This window comes from Centrocercus urophasianus, unplaced genomic scaffold (genome assembly GCF_019232065.1).
Source record: "Centrocercus urophasianus isolate 14NV4802_14NV808 unplaced genomic scaffold, USGS_Curo_1.0 seq_16, whole genome shotgun sequence".
Lineage (NCBI taxonomy): Eukaryota > Metazoa > Chordata > Aves > Galliformes > Phasianidae > Centrocercus > Centrocercus urophasianus.
In genome coordinates this window covers 24,209,833-24,230,084 of record NW_024884711.1, presented here as the reverse complement: position 1 = coordinate 24,230,084, position 20,252 = coordinate 24,209,833, and the positions used below count along the sequence as shown (strand labels likewise).

The 20,252-nt window shown below is 41.9% G+C and overlaps 1 protein-coding gene across 11 annotated transcripts in view; it reads left to right on the top strand.

Moving 5' to 3' along the window:
• Window positions 1-20,252, top strand: part of DYNC1I1 (dynein cytoplasmic 1 intermediate chain 1) — a 207,602-nt gene that overhangs the window by 121,038 nt on the left and 66,312 nt on the right. For all 11 annotated transcript variants that reach the window (XM_042816549.1, XM_042816554.1, XM_042816551.1 and 8 more), the window contains 4 exons: window positions 2,067-2,156; window positions 9,870-10,032; window positions 11,081-11,180; window positions 15,655-15,780. In XM_042816549.1, the coding sequence (XP_042672483.1) occupies window positions 2,067-2,156; window positions 9,870-10,032; window positions 11,081-11,180; window positions 15,655-15,780 (479 nt within the window). The remainder of the gene's footprint in view (window positions 1-2,066; window positions 2,157-9,869; window positions 10,033-11,080; window positions 11,181-15,654; window positions 15,781-20,252) is intronic.

Sequence of the window (20,252 nt, the reverse complement as noted above, 5' to 3'; positions counted from 1 at the left end):
AGAACTCCTGTGGGAGTTGGCTTCATTAGGTATCTACCATAAGTGTGTCTGTATGCATATATCTGTACCCTGTTCTGATCCTATCTGTGTGCATGTGTACCTGAGATTAGCACAGTATTCCCTTCTTGCTCTGCTGGTCCCTGCGCTCTCTTCTCACACCTCTCATCTGTTCTTTGAAACTGGGAATGTCTCTCTCTCCTCTGTGCATCCTCATCTCTGCTAGGCTGAGAACAGATGGACCTTTTTACCTCTCTGTGTGTACTCACGGTGAAATACACTCTTCGACCCTCTGCTGGTGCTGTGGGATGCTAGCTGCCTTTCAGACAGTATGCAGAGCAGTGTATGTGCTCTGTTGACTTAAATGCCCTGGCTTGCTCACTAGAAACTCTTTCAAGGAGTAGATAGGGTACCTAGAGAAACATGATTGCCAAGTGAGGCATCAAAGTGAGCGTACGTTGTACCTATTCCTTCCTTTTCTCTGAGCTTTCCATCTTTTCACTAGTGATAGGGGAAGTGATGGCAGATCTTATGCCAAGATTTCATTATTTTCCCAAAAGGGGAAAGCATACTGCCCGTGCCAAGACACTTCCTTGGTTTTGTGGCTAAGTCATGCTCTGTAGCTGAGATGTCAGCTAGCAGCCAGCACTCTGTAGGCTTCAGGGAGGAGTCTTCAGGTAGGCAGTGATGGGAATAGAATGGTGCCTATTAGGTTATTGAAAACAAAATACAGCTGTGTGTTACTGTTGGCTGAATGCAACCTGTCAGCAGCAACATCGCTGTGAGAAGCTGGGGCTGATCATAATCAGTCTGCATAGGAGAAGGTGCCGGTAGCCGAGCAGCTCGAGCATCACGACAGTGTCCCTTGCTGCCGCCAGACACACTGCTGGTGTTAGAGCAGTGAGTGGGCCTGCAGAAGGTCGTGTCCTGATGGGCCATATGGTGACGAGTGGGTTGCTCAGAAAGCCCCAAAGGACCTACCACAATTTTGCTGATGGCCGGATGCCTCAGGCCAAGAGAACGTTTTTCTGTCACATAGTGGACCCACCCAGTGCACCAGTATTTACTGTGCCTTGATGGTACGTCTTTGCTCCAGAACCCTTCTCTACACAGCCTAATTGTTAATTACTGTAACTCCCACTTTTAGTATCACCTCTATTGCCAGTGTTAGCAGTTCGCTGGATCTGTGTTTGTACCCTCTGGACGATGTGAGTGGGTTGGATGCAGGGCCTGGGCTCTGGGGAGTGTATTGCATTGCTCTAGCTGGAGAGAAGTAAGGAGGTCTTGGTCTGTCTTTCCAGCTCTACTGCATTATGTTTTGGTTTGGGCAGTCAGAACTGCTGTAACTTCAAAAAGGCGTAAAGAAAGGAATGGTTTGCCCTTCTGAATAAAACAAGAACACGTGAATGTGGGGAGAGGGAAGAAGGGAGAGAGGCATTTGCATAGGTCAGGAAAGGTCATTAAAACATCTGGCAGTACTAACTGACATGTGTCAAATTTTAGTGTTCATTAAATTTATATTAATGCAAGAATCGTTCTTAAGCTCCAAGTGCTGCTTTTGGTTGCTGTGTTCCCCTCGTTGACGATGATGACTTTTCAGAACTGTGCCATGCTTATTTGCTTACTAGTGGCATCTGACCTGAGGTCAGACTTCTATTTAACCCCTTCCTGTAGGTCAAAAGATAAATTAATCTGCTGAGAATTGAATTGGAAATGAGGTGTCTGGATAACAGGTGTCCCAACTTTGGAATAGCTGCCAGGCTGAAACATGTTTGCATCTGTTCTCGTGCCATCTAAGAAGTCATCTCTGAGGTCAAAGAGATATTCAGATGTCATCTGAGATGGGAAGTTGCTACAGGGAGCACAAGTGGCAGGTGCCCTGGGTTAGGAGATTGTCTTGCAGTCTGGGGGTTTGTTTCCGAGAGGGACACTTTGAGTATAGTAAATGTTTTCACTTATGCTTTACCTCTATTTAGTAATAGATTATGATTTTTAAAAAGACAGATATATTATGTCCCTTTCCCCTTAAAGTGGAAAATCTCACAATTTTTTTTCATTGCTTTTTTCAGAGGATGAAGATGATGAAGAAATGGTGGAACCAAAAGCACAGGATGACTTGGAGACAGAAAATCAAGACCAGAAGCAGGAAACAAAAGAAGGTACTTTAACAAACAAAAATAATTTTGTTACAGTTTTAAAGGACTTGATCCAGCATGTAGTTATTCCACAGGTACTTCTGTTATAGGGAACAATGCAAGAGTGAAATGGTCACAAGTTCTTTTGATTCAGGGCTTCGTTAATTGTATTAAAGCAAAACACTGCATCCCAGTGACCCAGCATAAGATTTCTGCTGTTCAGAAGAAGCAACATGTCCTCATAATTTGGAAACCAGAGATTTTTGGATTCCGGGACTGGTGCTTACTTGTCCTCTGGTTTAAAAAGCCTACTTAAGTGAAAGATTTAAAATGTGAATGCCGGGCATTCCAGCAGCTCCAGAGAGCTGGTTGATCTTCAAAGGTACTTAGAGCTCATAACTGTCTGTCTGCTTGAGAGGGGCAAAACTAAACCTGGTGGGGCCAGGCAACTTCCGGCAGAATGCCATTTCAATGGAAAATGTAGACTGTCAAAATATTTTGTGGGAGTTTTCCCCAGGGAATTTAAGGCCAAAACTGAAGCCAGGCACTCCCAGGTCTTCTATGTCTTTGGATTGAGACATTCTCAATTGTTACAAGGGACAGAAATTCAGGTTACAGCCTCTTTCTTGTACAAGCCTGTGTTAAAGTGGTTTATGTCAGCACTGGACGCTCTAGATGCTCCTTCTGCCTCCCATTTACTTTGACCCGTTCTAAGAGAAGGATGTGTCTGGGAATTTACTGAGTATTGACTGTTTTGCATGGAATTTGGGAAAAGGTCTGAAATACCAGCAAATTCACTGTGAGAGGAAATCAGTTTCTTGTTCAACATTTCTTAGCTTTTTATTGCCAGGTTTGTTCATTGTACTGTACACCTTATTGAAAGGTAACTTACTTCCACAGGTAGGGCCTAAGACACTTCATGCTGTAGTGATCATTATCAGGATGATTCTGTGACCTTGGTTTTGTTTTTCACGAGACGGACTCATTATAGAAAAAATGTGGAGTTAGTTTACAGAGAAGCCCATGAAATCACTGACTGTGACTGTGAATAAGCAGTGGGTGCTTCTTTCTCATCCAGGGGAGTCTTCATGACTAATGTCAGTGTCAGAAAAACCAGAATCTGGGGTACACTGACTGCTTTTTATGGTCCACATACACGGGAATGAGCTGCAGTACTAGCCATACTGTTCTGATTATGAACTAATTTTTCTTCCGTCTTAAGAGCATCATGGAAATCATCTGCTCCTAAATCCTACAGTTCCCATTGTTCTTTTGGTTCTTGGAGAAAAGAGAAGGGAAGACCTCACTCCTTCCCCTTCACATCCTTCTGCTTCACACACTGCCCCCAGTCACCACTGGCACGGGCAGAAGAGAACAGCAGTGACAGCAGAAACAGGAGTCACAGAAGAGACTGCAGAGACATGAACAAGAGGCACAGCAGTAGAGAAAAAATGACTTTTTCAAAAAATTATCTTTCCTCCTAAAAGTGTGGGGTAAACTTACACGAGTTCAAGCAATCAGTGGCCTAGCACAGTATCACTTTTCCTAATGACAACAGGAAGCCATAAAAGCTTATGTCACTGCAGTTATGCATTGTCCTTTGTTGCTGAATGGCCCTATATGATTCAGCTAACAATTGATCCCATCCCCATCTATTTCCACATAATAATAATGCTAGCTGAGAGAAAGCATGAATTCCTGTATGAAGAAAAGAAGAAAGAATCTAAATACACCGCAGAATCGATTTGTTCTACTTTTTGCTGGACTTTCAAGCAAGTCTTTTTATGAACTTTGCTGACCAAGCACCATCTTCAACATCTTCTATTCCTTTCAGTCTTGGGGACACGCTCCCCTTCCCTACCTAGCAGACCATGGGAATGATAGGTGAGCAGAATTAGTTCAGCACCAGTCCCTCACACACAAACTGCAGAACGCAAAAGCAAGGCACAGCCTGTTTAGCAGAACCGGCTCTGTGAGGTGCTAACAATTGACTGAGTTCAAGGAAGAAGAAAAGATGTTCATTGCCTGATAGAAAGTGAACTTGACCCGCAGTATGTGTCATGACAGAGATTAAATAGTAGCATGTTGATAGCTAGCATTAAATGCTGTGAGTCAAATGAAGCAATCATCCCCAGTCGACAGCGAATGGAGTCCCATTTTTATTGTTTGGTGTAGCTCCTTCCCTTTTGGCTTCAGCCCTTTTGCCAACAAATTCCTGTTTTCCTCTCTGTTGTAATCGCCCTTCTCATGTTCTGAGCAACATTCAGAGTTTGAAGCCATCGTTTGTGTTTCATGGAAGTGATTAAAACCATGTTACAAGTCAAACAGGAGTTAAGAACATTTCCTGTCGGTAGTGCACTCTGTGCGCCTACTCAGAATTAATAGCTTTTCTGCAAATTAGCACATAATGGGTTAAAAGCATGTTTATGTTGGCATTAAGCACTCTGGCTTCTTTTCCTCTGCAAGGCAAGACAATATTTTGCAAACTTTTTAAAGAATCTCTAATAGATATTATAGTGGCGCCATTCACACTGCTATATAGTAGTTAAGGCTGTGTCAGCACTTCCATTATGAATCCTGTTTTTCAGGGATTTATAACCCAGCCGTAAAAATTTGCTCTGGGCTGAAATTTGGTTTCAGCTCAGAGAGCACATTTTTAACAGATTAAAAAAATCAGCATGGCCTTTTTTGAGTTATAGGAGTGTAAAAAAAAAAAAAAAAAAAGCATGGGAGAGGGAAGTGTTCGGAGAGAGAAGCAGACAATTCTTTCGTGATCATAACTCAAAAATAGGTCGGTATGAAAAATAATGATTGGACCCAGTCCCTTTCCCCAAGCCAACGGGACAGGAGTGCTCTATTTTTATAATGGTATTTTAAGAGGAAATGTGATTTTTTTTTTTTTTCTCTCAGTGGCTTATAGGTAGTTTGATTTAATTCTACAGACGTTTATTACACAGTTAATTTCCTCATCTTTCCCCCGCGCTTCCCCAGAGTTGCTCTGCAGGGTTGGGTGGGACAGTGCAGCAGACCCCTGAGCAGGGCAGAGCGCAGCGCTGGACATGTCCCAGTGTTGCTGCAAGGCACACGAGACACCTGCCCATCTGGCATGACCCCTCCATTACCGTGGGGAAGAAGAGCGGGCAGAGCAGTAGACCCACAGAGTAGGGGTGGGAGGTGGGAACCTGACTGCTGAGCTGCTGGAAGCATGTGAAGCCTGACGATCCCGCCATGTTTCTTCCACGTGGCTGCCGGCTGTCACCCATGTCTCACACTGTGCTGGGAAGAGCCAAGTGTGGGATACCTGCCGGGGAACTGGGCTGGGCCTTGCCTGTTCCCAGCCTCTCCTGACCACATAAACAAGAGCCTGGTCCCAAATTGTGGCATCGGGTGGGATGGGGCTTTCCACCACCAGAGAGCTCCGGAGCTCCACCTCAGGCGCCTCTTTGTGTCAGGAGAAACCACATGAACAGCAGGACGGGCTGGGTCTTGAAAGTGGGCCTCAACCTGCATTTATCTGAAGCCCTGGATATATCCACAGAAACCAGCATGAAAGGCTGTGAAGGGGGAAGCTGGGATCTGCAGCTTCAAAGACCCACCATGCCTTCCCTGGACGTGGGTACAGGACTGCGTATCTGTGGTGTTCTCATGGTGCACGTGGGGAGACAGTCCAGCTCTCACTGAACCCAGCATCAGGAGGAGAGAGGCAGGACAGGCTGGTGGCTTGGTCCTGCAGTCTTACTGGAGTGTATAAGAGCCTGCAATTCTACAGTTTCTCTGCCATCAATCCCACACCTAGGGCAGGGGCATCTGTCTTTCCTGGTAGCTCAGCTCAAGGACATAGGGTGTGCTCAAGGACGCAGACCCTCAAGCCCCTGCAGTGGGTGCAGCCCTGCCCAGCAGAGCTCTGAATTCAAGGCTCCAGACACTGCTTTTCCAGCACTGAAAAATTCCAAATGCGCCTCAAAATCTCCCATTCAGCAATTGCACTGTGCAGGGACTTGTGTTTTAAACCTAGTATAACTCGCACATGGCATCCATCAAACTTGGACATGGCATATATCAAGTCTAACATGAAAGTGAGACACCAGAAAAACAGGAGGCTTGCAAGAAGACAGAGACCAAGAGCTGCAGAGAGCTGCTCAGCACCTCGCGGTTCTCACACCTTACATTTTTGCTGCGCTCAGTAGTCAGCACATCTGAAGTCTGCATGGATTTAAATGTGCACTGAAAGAAATAACGCAGCTCTTAAAAGGGTTTTGCTAATCTCCTTCTGTCTCTCGTTATATCTCTGTTCTCATAACGAGGCTGCTTCCTGCTGTACTGTTTTTATTAGTTCACCCTTTCTTTCATTCCCTTATGCTTGCTGGTCTTATTTTCTTTTTTGCTTTTAGTGGATTTCACTTATTTTGCCAGGTTTTTACAATTGCTTACATTGCAGAAGAATATTCTACTATTGAGCTTATTTAAATATGGGTCATTCTCTGGTTTTTAAATATTTTCTTGGTTCCCTCACAAGACTCAAACCATCTTTTATAAATACTTCTGAATTTGATCCTGCACTGTTATCACAACTCTTTGTTTACCACTGTCCTGCTACTGTCAGATAAGTACAAGACTGGAGCATTTTTTACTTAGCAATGTAGGGAAACGCTTTTGTATCAGCTTTTTTTTCCAAGTGGGGGGCTTCCTTTTTGGTAGCATTCATTGCTCTTCAGGCAATGAGCGTGTAACTTCCAGAACTGGGAAACAAAGCGTCGTGCTGGGCTTTGTTAGACGGGGAGGGTTAGATGTGGTGTGTTTGGTTTTAACTCCAGGCAGAGAAGATACTTGATAGAAAATGCTGAATTCTTCCCTAGAATTTCAGGAGATACTGTCGCATCACATAGGTCTCTGTAACAAAACAAAACAAGAAATTCTTTGATCAGCTACTTATGTTTCTCGTAGTTTTCCTTGAAGAGAGTCTGTGTCTCTTGAAAGCTGAGATCAAAGTAACCAAAAGCCTCCAGATAGGAAGAGAAATTGCAGAAAATTACATAGATTCTTTTTATTTTATTCAGGGTAATGGACAGACAGGAACAAGGAGAAAATGGAAGCAGCTCTGTAAGATAAATGGTTAGAAAATCTTTAGAAAATCTTCATACTTGAGAGAACAAGCTTGTATGGTGTTTGTTTTGTTTTGTTTTGTTTCTTGCTTCTACTCCATGTATTCACAGTAGTTCAGAAATGTTTTATAGTGGAAAAAGTAAAGATGTTAACATTCTTGCAAGGAGAGATTGCCTCAAATAAAACTTCAGAGGCAGACGAATGAAAGAAGAAAATAAGGTTAAAATATGAAGCTTAATATCGCCAGGGGGCATCTGGTGTGTCAGTTGGGTGGATGAGGTAAGCTGATTTATGCCCTACAAACTTTAGCCGAGGTGTTTCTGATGCCGAAGAGGGTTTAATAAATAGACTGCTGGCCTCCCACAGATTGCTGCTAACTGCAAGGGAGATTTTGCTGAGGTAGAACTGCAATCATTTGTGTCTCCATTGCTTGTGAACACCCCACAGCTCCCAGGCTGTTTAGTTTTTGCTTATCTCCTTTCTGTTGATCTTTTGTTGTATTTTCTTTGTCAGTCCACGTCGGCAAATGACCAAATAATAAATTTATATCTCCAACCTGTACAGACTATTTGATTTAGCGAATAATCTTCAGCACTTGGAGCAGTTTAAAATGAGTTTTCTAGTTGCATTTGCAGTAATTTGCTCCCCCTTTAAGCCGTTTTGCTGCACTGTCGTGCTTGTTGCCTTTGATTCTCAGAATGCAATGCTTAGTGGTGACAGTGGGATTTTCCCTCATTACAGACTTCCTTGCCAGATCAGTTCCCCTAGTGCCAATTACTGTTTGGTAGTGGATGCTGCAATAGGTCAACCTGTACTTTTTTCTACTCATTCTCTTTTTTCACATGCATTGCTTCTGTCTAAAGCACTTAGAGGCAAATTGTGCTCCCGCCTTGGTAATAGTTGCTCTGCTGTGCAGGGGGACTGTGCAAGGAACAGAGATTGTCCCTGGATGTGTGGAGCTCTGCAGGGACCACAAACCTGGTGGCAGGAGGCAGAGGGCCGAGGCCATAGGAGTCCATCGGGGCTCAAGTTTTAACTTCTTCGCTGCTTCATCTCCTGAGTGCAAAATTGCTTCTCTACCTTTCACATTTTTCTTTCCCTCTATATTTAGACTGAGATTTTGTCTTCTAGAGCAAAAGCTTTGAGCAGGTTAGGCAAACCTAATTGTGATGATAACAGCCTCTCCTGAGCACAGAGTGTGCTCTAAAAGCAAATACTTTGCAAATTGGGAAGCTGAGCACTGCACAATTGCCTGCCATGGTGTTTCCCCTGCCTTCTGTGCCTCCAGATCCATCCTTGCCCCAGGGGCTGGTGGTGGAGTTGTATCCAGGCAAACACCTGCAAATGCCTCTTTGGACAGCTGTCAGCAAAAAACCCAGCATGAGCCATGGGGCATGGACTGGTGAGCAAGGGCTACGTCCCTTTCTGTAACTCTGCAATAAAGCTGTCTGTTTGTGTCCATAATCATGAATTTGGAACAGTGTTCTCTGTTAGCATAACTCCTGTGGCGCCAACAGAGCTTTCCAAGCTGGGAATTTGACACAGTTGCAAAGTTGGTTTGGTGTAACTATACAGATGCTAATGGCATTTTTTGAAATGTAAGTGATTCTGAAATACAACTAAAATGCTTGTTTAAAATCACATGCTGGCAAAGGCATAACTGACACAAAACTTTGCTATATTATCACTATGACCCTGCTGGTGTAATTGAGAACAGAATTTTGCACCGCAGCAATAACAGCATCCAACTTTCTTTCCTTAAATGCTCACATTTTAACTGTAATTTACCAACAGGTCATTAAACTGACAGAGAAGCGAAACTGGTGCTTCCTGAAATTTTCAGATGAAGGGTCATGCTGGGAATACCCTTCTGAAATGAAAGAGTTGGTATCTCTGCCAAAAGGAAAGGAGCAGCTCCATGTTCCAGGGACCAGGCTGTCCTGCCTGAGGTGACTCCCACCTGTCCCAGGCAGCCCTGGACAAACAGTGTCCACAGTGTATTTGTTGCTCTGGCTCTTAGGATTGCCTTGCAGGGAATAAATATGCCTGAGAGAAAATGGAGTTTGGTCAGTCACTTTAGATTTTGCTGCCTCAGAGAGCGTCTTCAGTTATTTACTTCACTGCTTCACAAAAGCCCGAAGACAAAATTTATCTGTGATACCAAGAAGAAATTGGAAGAAGGGAAGGGAGAGATTATGAGAGCCCTCTTAATACAAAGAACTGTGCTATAAGTTGAGCAGATTATTTTATCTTTGGCTCCTCTGACAGATCCCCTGTTACATAAGTGTTCTGCTTTTTCAAGCTAGGTATTGCCTAAATGTCAGTCAGAGCAATTTCCTGAAATAGGAACACTGTGTTTATTTTATCTGAGGCTTTAAGTATTTTCCATTGCAGAATAATAAATATGTAAGATATAGGATCTCTTCTATGTAAGTGCTACTTTCTGGTAACACACAGGAGCATGTTTAGATGTGCTAAAGAATTCGTAGTCATGATTTTAAGAGTAGAGCTTTGATTTTTGCCCTGATGGTGCTACAGCAAGCTTTCATGTCTAAAGAAACTCAGTGAAGATGTTGATTCATTTGGAAAGGAGTGAAATGTCATACTTTTAACTGCATCTTTTAATTTTCCAAGCTCCTCCCAGAGAATTGACGGAAGAAGAAAAACAGCAAGTTCTCCATTCAGAAGAATTCCTGATATTTTTTGACCGGACAATACGTGTAATTGAGCGAGCTTTGGCTGAAGATTCAGACATATTCTTTGACTACAGTGGCAGAGACGTAGAAGAGAAAGATGGGTCAGTTTTGATTTGGTTACTTTTGTATAATAAGCTTATATAAAGAATACCAATGCCATTGGTATTCATTGGAAGCATTAATTTTGAAACTAAACTAAATACTTATATAGTTAAGAAAGGGTTAAAACCTCCCCTTGAAGTCTTGGGTGAGTTTATTAGTCTAAATTATTTTGTAAAAGAGTTTCATACCTCATTGCTGTTTTTCTTGTTTTTTTTTTTTTTTCCTTTAAAGTATTACCCAGATTGTTGTTGTTTTTTCAGTTTTTGGATGAGAGAATCATTGAATAATAACTGAAACATGGAAACGTACACACAGATATGTAGATGTGCATGAGTACTTTAAGAGGCATACATCTGTATGCTTCAATACTGGTATTTCTGCAGATACTGCTGCCTCAGTAACAGATTGCACTGTGCCGTGCACTGTGTGGCTGAAAATCACAGTCTCCCAAAGTATCTGCAATCTAAACACGTAAGACAGAAGGTGGCACACTGCATGTTCAGCAATGGATAAGGAGTGCAAGAAGCAATGCTTGCTCGTGTGACAGGAAGTATTTAGGTTTCAGTGGCTGTGTATCCAGCACTGAGCTTCAGCCAGTCACAGTGGTGCCAGAAGGCATCTGCCATCTCCATGACTGGGAGGAGATACTGTAACTTGAAGATTTTGGGAGTCAAAAAGAAGAGAGATTTGGTTGTAGCTTGGACATGAATGTTCAGAAAAGGAGATGCTGAATGCCAGGATCAGACCTGGTCTTGAGAGAAAGGTGGTAGGGGTGATAGGGGTAGGGGTGTCCCAAAAAGAGCCAACTAGAGAAGGCAGGAAGGCAGTGGAAATTAAGAAATCTGGTTGGGTGAAATATGTAAAAAATTTGTTCCATGGTGCAAAGTCCAAGTCTAGACTCTTTCAAGACTGTTGGTGAAAGCAATTAACTCAAGGTGGCAAACTGTTCCAGAGGTCTGAGAAAAAGTAGTTGGAAACTTCTGCACTGATTTTAAAAGCATTTGAACTCTGTTACTTCAAGAAGTGTCACTTTGTTTGAATTCACAGAGATGTTCAAGCAGGAGCCAACCTTTCTTTTAACCGTCAGTTCTACGATGAGCACTGGTCAAAGCATCGTGTTGTCACCTGTATGGATTGGTCTCTGCAGGTAAGATGTGAAGCTGGAAGATACGCTTCTGTATGACTTCCAACTTCTCCCTAAAAAATATGACCCATATAATTTTTATGGAATGAGTAAATGAGTGTTTCTCCATAATGCAGATTAGCAGGCACCAGTGAATTTGTCAATTTATTTTTTCCTATATATGCTGCTTGATCTTCAAAGTCAGGATTCTGTATTAAAACTATAGGTTAAAAAACCTACCTACTCCCCTTTTTTTCTCCCCTCTCTAGTCCTTCATCACATGGAATTCCTTTTAGGACAAAAGCATTAAAATTATATTAATGAAAAATAACAAAATAATTAACATTTCATTTTAATGAGAAGTTATAAATAATAATATGGAATCGTAGATTCTATATATTAAAATGAAAACAAGAATACAAAAAATTTTTTGTTATTTTTTATTTTTATTTTTTTAATGTTCTAAAACTCAAAGTTTAAAAGTGTCTGAGCAATTTGAAAAGATCAAAAAGAGGTCTTTCTGAAAATTTTGGGTCTTCTCTTCAAGTTGTGAAAGAGGAGACTGCAGTTGCCCAGGGCACATGCTAAAGTAATGTGCCTGGAAGGTATCCAAGATCTGTGCACCACAAAGCACTGTCATATTGCAAACTAAAACTGGCGGGAGAGCTGCTTCAGCTTCCCCAAACCAATACAGCCACATCAGCAGGGCAAAGAAACCAGGTTAATTAGTTACTCTGTTGGAGAGCTGGGATTAGTCTGTACACATCATCACAGGTCCTGCCAAATTTCTTGGTCCCAGTTTCACTCTAACTGCCTTCATCCTCTATGCTTCAGCTCCTTTTAGCCTGATCCTAAGTGTCAGCCTGGAGTGGAGAAAAGCAGCCGGTTTTCTTGGGGAGGGAACCAGAGTCTGCTTCAGGGTCCATGGTACAGATATAATGAAATTGCTCCAGGAGGACATGGAGTTGTTCCTGTGGTGTGTTTTTACTGGGGAGAGGATAAGTAGCACAAGGCACGGTGGTTCTTGTATCCCAGCCTATTGCCTTTCCCTCAAAATGGCCACAGGGCCGCTTCCATCACTCTGGATGCTTCTCCAGGAGAGTGGCATATGCTGCACGAAGGCCATGCAGGCCTGACTGGGGCTAGGGCTGTGCTCACAGCAGCCCACTGCAACCTGCTCCATGTGTGCAAAGGCTGCTTCTGACACCCACCTCAAGCCCTGTGTGCAAAATGAAGGATTTATCCCTTTGCTATTGTACAAAATGTCAGCTTAAGAGCAGGTACGCACTGGTGTGATGTGGGTGGCCTATAAGCACATATGGATTTCCACAGGAATCAAATATAAGCCTGAGGAAACACTTATCTTAGGTTGTTCACTTGTTCAGGGGCTGGAAATTACATGGAATTCTTATCTGATATTTTCCTAACAGGCAGCTCTGACTGTATTCCCAGGGCAGCAAGAAAAAAAAGCCGCCTCAGAAGAGCACTGCCAAATGTAATTGCTCAGCCCCTGGGGCGCACAGACATGTTCTGCTTCCCACCTCTTTGTTCCAGGGTGGCCCCTCCTGCCTTCCCCTATGTTAACTCCTCACGCTCAGCTCTCTGTCACCCTACTTCTGTGCTTCTGGGCTTCTGTGTGCCGAGGCTCCTCCACGCTGTCTGTGGCCTGGGAGGAGGCACCAGGTCTCGCTGACTTGCCCCAAGGTGTGCATTGCGGCTGGGGCTGGAGACAGCTGGAGACCTTTCACCTGACCACTAGCTCTGCTTCTCACACACACTGCAGGCCATGGTGGTGTCCAGTGTGCCAAAGGACAGCTCAAATAGTCATGAGAACTGCGGAGAACGTTGCTCAATGTTCGGTGATAGAAGTGTTGCTGCAAAACATCCTGGGGGTGAATAAAAGCTTAATCAAACAAACAGACTTCATGCATTGATGAAACAAGTTATTCTGTTCCTAGTCACATGTAAAATACGGTCCTAAACGTGTGATCATTCATACCACCAGCTCCGTGATTCTCTTTGGAGCAAGGGGAAGATTGACTCAATCCTTCATCAAAGAACTGAGGGAAAAGCCCAGAAGAGTGAGTGTAAACAGAGCATGGGATCACCTTGCTTTGTCTGTGAGGAGGTAACAACTTGCCCAAAGCCAAGAAAGCTACAGCCGCAGGGTTACTGCTGTGTCCTCTTGACGCTCAGGCTGCAGCCCTGAATGCTTTTTCACACTGCAGCATTTCCATGGGGGAATTTCCTGGGACAGATGGATGCCCAGTGAGGACTGAACAGCCATAAATGCAAGTTGATGGAACAGTCCAATGGATTTATGGTGGTGCATTTGGCTCTATTCTTGCAGAATCAAAAAGTCTCTTCTTGGCACTGCTCATCTGGATGTGACTCTGGTGTGTATGCAAACCTGAAACTGTATTTCCAGACTGTTGCATAAACTTTGATTGCAAAACCTACGTATAGACCAGCAAGGCTTGAGTCAGTGTTTGTTTATGGCCAGATGCACTGTCAACCAGAACATGCTCACTAACCTCTCCAGAAGCATGTACAAACCCTGTACTGGTACCTGTGACTGTTCATGTCCTGTCTCCTACTGGTGAAGAGCTTGGCGATTCTGCCTGCTGAGGTAACTGCCCCTTCAATAGCATGGGCTCAGCCGCTGGCCCAAATGATACCTGACCTGTTCGGTAAAAATGAGACATGCTGGCAAAAGCCTTTTGCACGTGCTGCTTCCTTGGACCCAGGCCAGTATGGGAGGAGAAGGTTCAAAGGAGAAGCTAAACTCACTGTTCAGCAGTGGTTATAATCTGTCATGAGAGAGAAAAGAGAGATCTCAGAAGGCATTTGAGCAGAGAAAGGCAGGCTGGTGCAGCTGCGTCCCTAGAGGCTGTATGGGATCAAACCACATTTGGATGTCTGAGTTTTGGAGGAGGAAGAAGAGGTAGTTGCTCTGGTGCATGTTCTAAGTCTCACAGAAGAGGTTTGGGTGCCCTTACAAGCAGTGCCACCAGTCAGGCTCTGATGGAACATAGGTGCCCCCATCATCAGAGCCACCTTCATCCAAAAAGGGGAAGGGGCAGCTGTGGTGGCCACACACCACTGTAGGTCCTTCCACCCATGGTTCCAGGATCTGACTCAGATCTCTTACATGGAATGATGGTTTGAATAGAACAATCATCAGCTCCATGATGTATTATCCATGGAAATGTACCCAAAGTGGGAAAGAAGAGTTGCTAATGACAAAAGTTACAGCAGTATGCATTATTTCTTCCAAATGGATTTTGAGATCAGAGGGCATCAAGCCACACTAGTAATGATAGAAAAGAGTGCTTGTAATTTTTAAAATGCCTGGTGTGGACCGAATTCATAGCTCCCAGCAGCATCACTGGCAGTTCCTTTGTCCCGCTTCCTTTATATCTGCCAGCTGTGCTCTTCCCCTATGAAGTGGTGAATGGTTTGGCAGGAACTTACCTGGGGAAGACAGTGACAATGACTTGCAATTATCATTGAGAAATTTTGAGGGAAAGCATTCCTACTTTACAAGAGGAGGATGTGGGTCCAACAAACTGGGGCTGCCAGATCATTGGTCTGCCACAATCTGTGTGTTCTTCTCCAGATGTGCCATAAGGTCTGTTACCCTACCTGGACTATTCAGAGGGAAGGACAGGGGTTACAGAGGCGCTGGGTGTCAGAAATACAGGAAATATATGATATCATATATAAGTATGCATATATATATATATATACACACACACATACAGGGCAAATACATATGTGTGTGGTGCATATCTACTTATATACATCAGTGGATAGTGCATACAGTAGAAAATATGAGTCTATTTCAGAGTGCTCTCTGGAATAGTCTTACTGAGTCAGTGGAATTGGATGTCATCCTGAGCTTTAACAAATGACCTCACTGTCTTGCAAAAGTGAGCAAAATTTGTTTGTTATTTGAATAATTTGAAAGAGCTTTCAAGTTATTTCCATGTATAAGTGAATAGGAAGAGTGCATACTGAAATTAGAAGGAATAGTTTTCTGAGATGTTGAGGAATTGTTAGTTTCAAGATAAGTGCTATCCTCACACTGATTTTACTATCAAAATCAATTAAGGCGATGATTCTGAAGAAATGGTTAAGCAAATACATTATAATTGCTCAAACTTTCAGATTTTTCCTTTCAACTATATTCCTTGCTTTACTTCTCTTTATGAATATCCTGTTAGTTGTCTTTTTTGAGAATTATATGCAGAAAATAACATTGCCTTTGCGATATGTGAGAGTAATCGATGCAGAGCAAGGAGCAGGGGCTTTAAGGACATCAGGGACAAGTAAAATATAAAACCAAAATGTAGCTAAATACTGTGGTTGAACTAGCATGTATTATAATTAAAACCAGATATTCCATATGTAGAATGAGATTATTTCCCTCTCATCTGATTTCTCATGCGTTCTTCATCATCGAATTTATTTCATTCTCTTTTTTTTTTTTTCCTAGTACCCTGAATTGATGGTTGCATCTTACAACAATAATGAAGATGCTCCACATGAGCCTGATGGGGTAGCCCTGGTATGGAATATGAAGTTCAAGAAAACCACACCAGAATATGTTTTCCATTGTCAGGTAAGACAGAGGAAGCCATTAATTTCATGGTAGACAAAACAGAGTTTACTACATGATGCATCTGCTCGGTGTTTATATGAAGAAGTTGAGGTTAAAAATAAGCATTTTTGGAAAAAGTACAAGCAGCAGTCGAATGTTTTGAGAAGGAATCCAGCCTTCTTGAACAATACTGCAAGCTTGTCAGGGACTGTGTGTCATTCTTGGTCTATTTAAAACAGTTCCTAAGAGATTTAGTTTATAAAGCCCTTGCACTTATGAAGTAACTGTGGTGTACCACTTCCTCATCCAAACAGCAACATATGCTTTCCCACCCACGTTAGCTTCCTCGCATCCTCTGCACTCCAAGCTGCCTACCCTTGCCTTGGCTGTGCTCAGTATCATGTTCTGCCTTTAAAATTCTTAAGTACACTGTGCATTTCTGGGCATGCGTCTTACAGCTTGATAAAAGCTTTCTTGATTACAAGGATTACTCCACCAATTTCCATTTGACGGTCCCTTATGCTAGCTAACCAGTATTTCACTTTACTCAACGCTACTTCACGACCCGCTGTTTTGGAAGTCTATGAGCAATTAAAAAGTAGCTGGATGTTTTATTTCCATAGGTCTGTTTACTCTTCTTTTGCCACTGCTTTTCTGTGTGAAGTGGCACAGCCTCATATTGACAGAAATGTCAATTGACATTGGCCCTCTCTCCATTAAACTGTCCAAATTGTGGAACAGGACTTGGGCCAAATTTCCAACCTCGTTATTAATATCCTTTTGTGGTAATTAAATACAGGACAGTGGTGTTCAGAAAGCCATATGGAAAAGTTTCAGCAAGTAAAACTTAACAATCAGAGATTAGTAAAATGCAGATTATTCTGCGGTAAAAATTGTTTTTCTTGGAAGGATATGTATTACCTGGCTAATTGTGTAAGCTAAGTGTCATTTTACATTCGAGGACCAAACATCTTTTTGAACTAAGTTTCTGTTTGGACTTGGGTACATTATCAGATGTAGCATAGTGGGAGGGAGTTGCTGGAATTGAAGTTAGAGCTTCAACCCGATTAAGTAACCTTTAATTCTGGGCATGTTTTTCTAATTTGCTATACTGAAAAACAACTTCACAAGGAGTCCAGGCCTGCTCAGAAAATATGCCATACAGATTTATATGTATGTATTTGTATGTCTGTGTGTGTGTGTGTATTACCTTTGAAATGAGAACTTGTATTTTTCTGGATATCATATTCAGCAGACTGATGTGTTCTTTCAGAACGCTTGAGATCTTAGCTTAGATCCTGTACTCAAATTCTCCTAGGATGTACAGGCAGCTTGATGTTTTAAACAAAATATTCAAGAGAAGAGACTGCCCATTACAGTTTTGGGAAGAATAATCTTTGAACTAGGCTGATTTTGTGAGTTAATTGCTAGATTCAGAGTAGACCTACTGAGTGCACAAAGGAGAGATTGATTAGAGGCATAACAATGGTCTGTTAAAAAATGTGTATAGTTTTAAAAGTCAGTACTTGTAAGCAAGGGGAGGTATGACTCAATAATTTGAAAGCACTGAGACAGGCTATATTTTCCATTAGAAAAACATACGTAGGCAAAGTAATTGCTGAAGATTGGCCTGGGTGGGCTTCTGTCTAATTCCCCCATTAAGTTGCACGTTTCACTTTTTAGCACGGGAGCCTTAAAGCCTGTGTACTTTGAGAAACACATGTGGTACTGTGCTTTCACATACATCCTGGATTAATCATATTTCAGTGAAATTAAATCAGCTCTTGTATTTGTGGAAAATATTTATTTTCTTGGTCAAACTGTCCATAGATAATTTGCATTATGCATTTGTTAGGAGTTGGAATCATGTTCGAATCACCATAATTAGGCTTCTGACATGTGGAATATCCTTTGCATCTCACATTGGACAAGGAGACCCACATTATATAAAGAGGGAAGCAAGAAGTATAAGACTTGTCTCTTGTACTGAGTCTTGTGCTAATTGAGATGGAAGATGAGAAAAAATATTTTCTTACCTCAAAGTCTGGAATTCAGTTATTCAGTAGCCCCATAACATTTATATTACTATTTTGCAAAAGAAACATTCCCTGATTCAGTCATTTATCTAGGTTTTCTGTGAGAATGCTCAATTTTTCTTCAGCAACACATGGCCTTATAACAGTCCATCCCGGCAGATAGAGATGAACACACCTTGGGTTAGCAAGATATGACAAACATACATCACTTTGAGCTTATTTTCCCAGTAGATCTCTATTTACTTCTCCAAAGAGTTTCTATTGAAACGTGGTCTTGATACACACTATGTGATTGTGTCTAATCTTTTGCCTTTCAATTTTTGAACTCAGAGTGAGATACAAACACGTAGAAACTCATTTCAGATGTGACAGTAGAGGAACTCCTGCAGGACCCTTTTTGAAGCTGTAGACATCAATGGTTTATGAAGCCATTTCTCGACAACAAATTCCACCTCAGCTGTTCTGGTGGCTTCAGTAGACATAGATATGCGAAACATCCCTGGACAGTTAAAGAGTTGTTTAAACTTCAATGGGTAGAACTTTCAATAATTTGACTCCTTTTGCACATTTAGTGAATTTCTGAAACTAAGTACCATGGGGTTTTTTTTTGCCTTTCCTGGTATATTACAAAGATTTGAAAGAAATGATTGCCAAGGAATTTCTTCACTTTCATCAAGGTAATCTTATGTAGAACGTTATGTGGAATCACAGAAATTGTCACAGTCAGAACAAAGGGCAGTCTTTCCCAGTACCTTTGTCAAAAGTTGTCAGAAGCTATGGGCTTCAAGTGAAGTTATCTGTCAGTCATGGTAGGCAGTGATGCCAGAACCTACTGGTGATGAACTTTTTTTCCTAACTCCACTTGGAAAAGCATTTGATTTCAGTCCTTAAATGTGAGGGATGATGTATTCGCTAAATGTTTATCCCAGCTGTTGTCACAAATTATGTTACTGTTAAGAAATTCTTGCACGATTTAATCTCACATTAGGTTGTTGGCTCATTAATACAGCATTGGTGGTAGAAAATTTCAAAGCTTTACAGTATGCTACGCTACTGTAAAGAACTAGGTTCAGTTTTAGTTAGTATGTATCAAGGGACCAATGGGACTTGTTTATCCTACTCACTAATTCATGTGAGTTGTCATATAAAATCCTATCAAATCCTTTCTACACAAAGCAATTCTCTTGGTTTATGGAATTTATGGAATACTTCTTTTCTTCTACTCATCTTGTTACTGCCCTTGTTTAGATTTTTGTATTTCTCTTTTACCCAGTGATGTGCTGTCAGTATTTTAGATGGGAGTCCAACGGATTTTTTCCTCTATAGCTCATCATACATCTCTTTACCACAAGACTAGAAATGGGAAAGCGAGGAAGAATGAGGGATTGGCACTTTGTTCATTTGTTTTCCTATGCAAGCAAAAAAAATTGTCTCTGAAGCATAATCAAAGTGGAAGGGTGATATCATTTGCCAAAGGAATGAATTTCCAATGCTTTCCTTGGGTACTGAGGAATAAATTGAGCGCATCTTTAATACTGTAGTATGCAGACTGGGAATTTCCTTGTAGGGAAACGTCAGAAATGTCCTCTTCCCCCATGCTGGAGCATCATAAACTCTTGGTGTATTGCAGTGCATTCCAAAGGCAAAAACCAAGGCTTTCAGAAGTACTTTATGAGGCCCTGTGAATGAGTCAGCCCTTGTTGGGTTGGTTTGGCAGTATCCAGAGAGGGAATGTTTTCCAGCAAAGACATGGAAATCACATGGACTCTCCTCCAGTTTGGTGAGAGAATTTTAAGCTGTAGTTTACGCTGTTTCTCTCAGCTACTGTTAGTCTGCGTTTAGATGGGGGTGAGAAAAATGAAAATAGTATGGTGAAGTTATTGATGATATGATATTGAGCACAACATGAGCTCAATCCTGTACTAATTTATGCTGTGCATGAGGCTGGCTTTAGATGTGATCATTTCTGTACTATGAATAAGTGGAGGAGCATCGTATTATTTCTCAGTCTTACTCTCTTAGAAAATGCTTATATGTCTCTTATATGTCTTTTCTCTGAACAACAAGAAAAAAATCTACTTTACACTGCATTAATTATGAGGATTACCTGTAGTAAATTGCCCAGTTTTTATATAGTACAGTCATCTCTGCCCATAACATTGCTCATGTTTCCAGATAGGCTGATTTAAGCTTCCTAAGCCAAAGTAACTTAAAGAAATATCTGAAATTTTGCATCAACATCTCTGATGGAGTAAGGTAAATGAGAACTCCAATTGTCTTTGTTCTAAACAGGCTACTTGAAGTCTGATCTTTTGTAGCTTCCCTCTTAGCAGAGACTATAAGCATATGTACAGTACTGCTTTTATACTATTTTCTAGCTTTTAGATCAGAGCTGTTTTGCAGGATGGAAGACAAAAAGAAAAGAAATAATCAGTGTCTAGGGAGCTTGAGGATGCT